This window comes from Phyllobates terribilis, unplaced genomic scaffold (assembly GCF_046119375.1).
Source record: "Phyllobates terribilis strain yellow unplaced genomic scaffold, ASM4611937v1 Scaffold_5__5_contigs__length_657084704, whole genome shotgun sequence".
In the NCBI taxonomy this organism is placed as follows: Eukaryota; Metazoa; Chordata; class Amphibia; order Anura; family Dendrobatidae; genus Phyllobates; species Phyllobates terribilis.
Window position 1 is genome coordinate 464,183,511 of NW_027362765.1, and position 7,256 is coordinate 464,190,766.

At 49.2% G+C, this 7,256-nt stretch overlaps 1 protein-coding gene across 1 annotated transcript; it reads right to left on the bottom strand.

The window, feature by feature from the left end:
* Positions 1-3,356: 3,356 nt before the first annotated feature.
* On the bottom strand, positions 3,357-5,921 carry ADO (2-aminoethanethiol dioxygenase). The gene has a single exon (XM_073685408.1). It carries the CDS (start codon positions 5,763-5,765, stop codon positions 4,989-4,991), a length of 777 nt encoding a protein of 258 aa, XP_073541509.1. The 5' UTR covers positions 5,766-5,921; the 3' UTR covers positions 3,357-4,988.
* Positions 5,922-7,256: the final 1,335 nt, after the last annotated feature.

Sequence of the window (7,256 nt, forward strand, 5' to 3'; positions counted from 1 at the left end):
CGGACGCAGGGGGCACAGTCAATCAAGATATGGCAGTGCTCATTATGCAAATTAAGGTGGCATAATGATGCTCCAAAACACCCCTCATTTGCAGACTTTTTTGCCGCTCCCCCCCCCAAAAAAAAAAACACTAAGCTATACAACAAATTGATTTTTCATGGGGCAAGCCCCCTGCATACATACTTTAGTTAACGTTTTGGGGGTGACAGACTCCTTTTGAGATGTGAAATCTGGTGACAGATTGGCTTTCATTATTGTTTTATGTGTACAGCAGTTTAAGGGGTCAACCATTTTATTTTAACAGATGTGTTGGCGACAAGATTTTGTTTAGACCTTCTATTACACAGGTATGACAGGTTCTCCTCCTGCTCATTACTGTGGCTTTCCTCACAGACTGCACGGTCCATATGATGACTAGTGGTGGAGGAGCAGGGACCTGACCAGGTTTACAAAGCTGTGAAGATGTTAAAATAAGAGTCCTTACCGTCCTCCAGGCGTCTTCTGCTCAGAAGCCGCTCACTATTTTACACAAAAAAGCTTGAGGTTAAGATATTGTGTGCACATTCCCTTAGGTTTTCATAAGGTTCTGCAGTCTCTATATGACTAGACTTCTGAATCCTCTCAGTGCGTTTTTGGAGGGTTCTCCAGTACCGGCGGCGAGACCAGCCAGTCAAGTGACCACCCGTATATGATCAGCATACTTCTGGCCACATTCCGACTAGACGTGCACAGCCTCGCTCATTATAAGTGAACTGTGCACGTCTAGTTGGAATGTGGCCGGGAGTTTGCATGTCATCACATTACTACCCAGTTTCACTGCCGCAACTGGAGAATCCTTACAGCAACTGTTGTGACGATTCACCAGTCTGCAGACTTTCATGAAAAACCGTATAACCGACTCCACCGCAGGTAACAATCTTACTAAACTAATACAGGCGTGTGATTGTCAACGCAGTCAGAAATGGGCTCCCGCTGCCTAACTTTCAGGCTTTTTTTTTTCCCCCTTTAGTATTAGAGATGAACGACAAAACTCAAACTCCCCTGTCTACGGGCCAGTCCTGTGTAACATCCAGATCAGGGCACCCAGGATGACGGGCAGAGAATTGCCAGCACAAAAGTAAACACTGCCCTGGTCCGGCTGCTAAACAAGAGCAAACTGGATGTCGATCAGGAAGCTCAAATCTCTAACATTTATGAATCTTCCTGTACATTTTATAAGATTCCTGAGGCGGGTTGACCGGTTATGGCTGTATTTAGACGTGGACAATTTTTAGTATTGAACCTTCACTAAAAATCTGCAACAAGGTAAAGTACAAAATGTGAATGGGGTTTGTAAAACCAGATTCAGGCCAAGCAAATAAAAAAACATGGTATTTTGTTCACATTATGCTGGTGAGGGGGGGGGGGTGGAGAATTTTCCCTCTAAACTCACCTAAAGTGTACAGCAGCGTGTCCACACCTACCCTATACGCCTGGCTTAAAGCTCCGTACATATTAGAGGACAGTCGGCCAAACCAGCGGATTTCAGTAGGTCTGGCCGACCATATAATGTGTGCGAAGGCAGCCTCACAAATGTCAGGAAAGAGAAGGATCGGACCACTGGAATCTCAAATCACTGTTTAAAGCGCCAATCCAGCAATTTTTTTATTGCACCGCTGGGGTGGTGCTTTAAATGTAAGTCCCCCGCCCCGTCTCATACTCCACTTACGGCGTTTATTGGCTTTCGCTGCCACTCACTGGAGAAAAGTGACCTGTCTTCAGTTTCACCGTTTCATAGAGCGCGCCGGAGGTCACTTTTCAATACAAGTCTATGAAAGTCTCGTTCTGGCTCTCAGACTTGTGGTGAGAGCTTGTGAGTGGAGCTTCTGGCATCCGGCCAGTCAGAAGCTACTGTCACAAATTGGCACCACAGGAGTGGTGTTGAAAACCGGTGAATACGCCGGAGGGCGAGTATATGACTGGGGACTTACATTTAAAGCGCCACTCCAGCGCTGAAAAACACAAACCCACTGGAGTGGCGCTTTGAGGGTTTTGCTCTCATTCAAAACAAACGTTCGGCCTAGCTGCCTGCCCATTTGTATTGGACAGCGGGAAGAAATAACTGTTGTCAGCCTAATGAATATTTTGCTAGCAGTTACCTGATGTGAATGGCCAGCTCTAAGCTCCCGTCACATAAGTCTCCGCGGCTTGGCACAAAAATTCAAGAGGGAAAATTGTAAACAAAACTGATGATGTAGTTTTTACGTCACCGTTTTGTATTTGGTGGAATCTTTCGAGCCATCGAAGTAAAAAAAAAAATAATTTTTTTTCCAGTTCAATGACCCAAGGGATAGCACCAAATACAAAACGCTTGGGGAGAAAAAAAAAAAAAAAAAAAAAGATCAGTTTTCCTCATGTGGTTAGGGCCAAGCAGGAGGGACAGATGTGTGAAGGAGCCTAATGCTGGACAAACATTTTATATACACACAGCACTGAAAACTAACACTAATCTCTACAGTTGGTGGGAATCGATTCCCATAACCCAGTCCATCAGGCGGGTCAGTAATCTGTGGTCACTATACAGATACCTGCAAACCGCCTTACTCGACATCTGCAGCTCTCCTTTTGATTAACCGGCCCGGCCCAACGTCATTGTTACGTGACACACCTAACAATCGGCTAATCAAAAATCAGAAAGCCACAGATGCTGGCAGGTAGGAGGTGGTTTGCAAGTCACCCGTCCCAATGGCCACAGATTATTGATATGGCCACTGGATAGGGTCTTGCAAGTTGGTTCGCCACCATCTCTACTTACCACCTCTTCTATTCAGTGCCGATTCTCTCTGAACCCAACTGAGCCATGATGCAATAAGTATGACCGGCTGCAGCGGTCTTGTGTTGGAGTATGTCAGGCAGGCACTGCCAAAGCATCAGCCTTGGATTGGTACCAGGGAACAGAAGAGACAAATATATAAATCAACTCATTCTGCATGGAGGCGACTACGCGGGGCCCACTATACTGCATGGAGGCGACTACGCGGGGCCCACTATACTGCATGGAGGAGACTACGCGGGGCCCACTATACTGCATGGAGGAGACTACGCGGGGCCCACTATACTGCATGGAGGAGACTACGCGGGGCCCACTATACTGCATGGAGGACTACGCGGGGCCCATTATACTGTATACTAGTTGGCTGCGACTTCGTTCAAGTTTTTCATATTGGCCCTCTGAGTTAGACATCCCTGCTCTACAGTCTTAGGCAATATATTAATAAAAAAAAAAAATTTAAACAGAAACAAAGGCTTTTTTTTTTTCAAGAAAAATACATTTATATTATATAATTTGTGAAATGTAGTAACAGAAAAGAATTTAACGTGTGTCAATTACAGTGAAACGTGGAAGAATACAGCAGGGACGAGGTCAATAAGCAGATAATCACTACTCAGCTTTAAGGCCCATTAACAAAACTTGAAAGTTCAATATAATTTTTTTTTTTTTTTTTTTTTTTTTAGTTTTTCTAAATGCATATTACCCTAAGACTTATAAATACTAATCATAAGGACAGAGGCAGTAATGTCAATTACATGATTCCTATACTTGTCATTTCAAGAAAAATAATGTAGTGGTTGACAATGGCGGCAGACCCCCACATATGACCCCGTTGGAGGTAACACGTACACCATCCATTACTCGGCTTCCAGATCATAAACACTGAACTTAATGAAGGACAATACAAAGGAAACTTAGGAGGAATGTTGCATCTTTAGAGGATACTGTCAGTCAGTGGGAGTTACAATCCCCCTCCTCCTCCCAGAATTCATCCTGAGACCAAATATATAAAGAAATACTCATTTTTAGTTTTTCTTCCTTAACAGCAGACGCCCCTTAAATGAAAAAAAAAAAAACAAAAAAAAAAAAAAAAACAACCTACATGACAGGAAGAGTCCAGGAAGTGAGATACGGCACATTAGAGAGAAAAATGGCCGTGCTGCTATATATAGCGAGGGCCGTGCTTTAAGTCTAGCAGAGGTCTGGTAGTGAAATCTGCACCAACACCACACATCCTGTCCTAGTAAACAGGCATCTATAGATCAGGGACCTGACCGCTGGATAATGCAGGAGGGACGGCTCTCTGGGCATCGCAGGACTACAACACCCAACAGGTTCTGGCAGCTGCACTTTCTATACATATTGAATTGTGCAAAAAAAAAAAAATGCAAATAATCTCCCCCTTCCTCCTCCTGCATGTACAGCGGAAAGTGAGTGTAAACTATGGTCAATAAATAACATGAGGAATTTCTAGGGTCGCAGCCTCGGGCACACGGAGTAAGGCCTCATTCACACAGCCACAGTTTTTGTGATAGAACACGCATCCATTATAATTATGGGGCTGTGCTCTGTTTTTTTGGGTCGCACCCCTCCCCCCAACAATCCACAAAAAAGGACATCTTTTTTGAGGACTGTCTGGGGGGGTGGGGGGGACCCGAAAAGTCAGACATAACTTACATCCGTGTCATGGATCAAAACAAAATCCGCACACTGACACCCGTCACTGACATCGGGGAAGTTTGTTTTTGGAGAAGTTTGGAATTAGTATTTGTTTTCCTTCGTGTGAGAACCTGACGTTACTCAGAAAAATGGATGAAACCATAAGAGGCCTAGGGCGGTGTGAATGAGGCCTTACAGAGAAGACGGCAGGGCAGTAGCTTGGCGGGGGCCGCTGTGGACAGGCGGAGGGCGCAGGCTGGGGGAGGGGTGGCCGCCTCCATGTTGTCGGAGTCAGTAGCAACTCGCACACGTCTCTATACTTTGGCAGCTGAGGACGACACGGGGTCAGCCGCCATTTTTAGTGTTCTAGAGGCGCTGTCTGTATAGGAGGTTATCCAATGGTTTCCACACAGCACAGCCGCCTCCACCAGTAAAGAGGTTCTGCAGCAGGCTCCCTGGTGGCAGTGCATAGGCCGACCCTCCTCCCTCCCGGGGGGCTCCGCTGTGAGGTAGCCGGTCACACGGTCACTTTGGGCCCCGGGTAGGGCTCGCCCCCGCACCAGAACTCCTCGGGCTGGGGGATCTCCAGCAGCCACACTTCCCGCGGGTGGACCCCGGAGGCCTCGGCGGCGCCGTCCCCGCTCTGCTCGGGGGAGGCGGAGGACGGGGCCTGGCTCGGCGGCAGCAGCTTGTAGTAATGGCAGTCCCGGCCGTCGTCAGGGTCGTACGGGGGCGCCAGGATGTCCAGGAAGGCGGCGGGCCCGTCCACCGCGCTGATCTGGTGCAGGTTGTCCCGGTGCGGGCTGAGCAGGCAGGGCGGGCTGCTGTCGCCGTACTCGCCGGTGGAGCGCAGCACGGCCCGCAGCACGGAGCCGGGACTGCCGGGAGGCTGCGGGGTCTCCGTCTTGTCGAAGCCGCTGATGCGCACCTTGCCGTAGAGCACCTTGAGCATGCCGTGCATCCCCGGGTGGTCGTGCAGCGGGATGCTGGAGCCGCCCTTCAGCAGGAACACCCCCATGGAGAAGCCGTCCGTCTCACAGATGTGCATGTAGGTGACGGGCGGGCTGTGCGGCGCGGACACCGGGGCCTGCGCGCTCTTCCGCGGGCGGATCTTTAAGTCCTCGGCCCGGACCTCGCTCACCAGCTTCCTCAGCTGCGTCACATTCTCCGCAAAGCCCTTGGCGTCCCCGCTGCCGCCAGCACCGCGGAACGTGAGCCGGGCCTGGCGTGCGATCTTCTGGATCAGGGAGTTCATCTCATCCCTCGGCATCTCCCTGCCGCTGGCGTCTAGCATTGACGGCTCCCTCCTAACGGCGGCATCCCCTGGTGACCGCAGCCGTTACACGCAGCTCTTCTCCCTCATGATCCGCCACCCATTCATGCAAATAGCGGACACACGTCTGCCCCGGACGCGGCGCTCACTTACATTGCTGCGGGGGATTGTGGGACTTGTAGTCCAGGCCTGGCCTGGTTCCTGGGATTATTTTATGTAACGAATGACATAAGTGTATTGGTGCAGACGGTGAGGTCGGGGAACCCCCTATACACAGCTGTGCACCTAGGGGGTCCCGAGGGGCGGCTCATTGAGCGGATAACTAGTAATTGGAAGTCTCACTAGGCCTACAAGTCCCATGATGCAGTGCGGCGCAGATTGCGTGCAGCCGGCTGTGTGATAGGTCACGCTGGGAGGGTCGCTTTAAATGATTTGTGCTGAAGTCCATTGACTTTGACATTGCCCTGAGCTGCGGGATGTGCGGAGAGGGAGCTGCGCTGTGTAATGTTTAATGGCCTGGACGGATCGTTTACAAACTTGGCACGATTCCCACGTATTCCGGGCTCCGCATACCTCTCCTCACACATCACCGTGTGCGAATGGGAAGCCGGGAAACGAGTGCACATAGCTGCGCTCTTACACACATGTCACTTCACGGCCATCAGGAGGGGAGCGCTACTCCATAGCTGCCAATCAGATTGCATCTTTCATTTATAAAGGGGCTTGTGAAGAATGAGAGCTGGATTCTGATTGGCCCCCAGTTTGTTCTCAGGCTGTGTGCACACAGAGGCTTTCTGCTGGGTTTTAGGAGCAGAAACTGAATGGAAACTTACAGTTTTTGAGGAGATTTGGAGAGTTTATACCCAGTTTCTGCTAACCCCCCCTCAATGTGCACATGCCTTAAAGGGATTGGAAAACGCCTGACCCCAGGCTATATTCAAAACACAAACGGCGCTTTACACACCCTTCCCTGGTTCAGCGCTGTCTCCTCCTCACAGTGCCTGTTATTGTCTGCCGCTCTGCCGTCATGTCCACAGCCGATAACAGAGCTCAGCGCCTCTGTCTGAGTTTACGGCACGAGTTATAGCAGCGTAAAAATCATTAACAGCAGCACAGTTTACCATGTAAGCGGGTGATGAGCTGCCGATAGCTTCATACTGTATAGGGACACTGTACGGGGACAGAGCAATTGTACCAATCGTCCTGTTCTGTCATTAAGCGTCGGCCTGCGCTAACTGACCTGTATTTAGCCAAACGCCGCTGAACGTCTCACCCGACAATCATTAGACCGGCGCCAACGTACACAACAGACTGTCGGCCCAACTCGTCAATATTGGTGGGTTCGCCCGGCTTTAGTCTAATATTTATGTCGGCCTTAACCCATATCGATTATTTATATATAATATTTGCCTCAGAATTTTACTTTACACAGTTTATTCAAATTTATTAAGGGGAACTCATCATGTAAAAAAACGCTATTAATCTGCATTTTAATAGCGTTGTGAAACTGCC

Excerpts from the sequence above, each read along its gene's own strand:
- ADO (XM_073685408.1), bottom strand. The coding sequence starts at position 5,765 with ATGCTAGACGCCAGCGGCAGGGAGATGCCGAGGGATGAGATGAACTCC.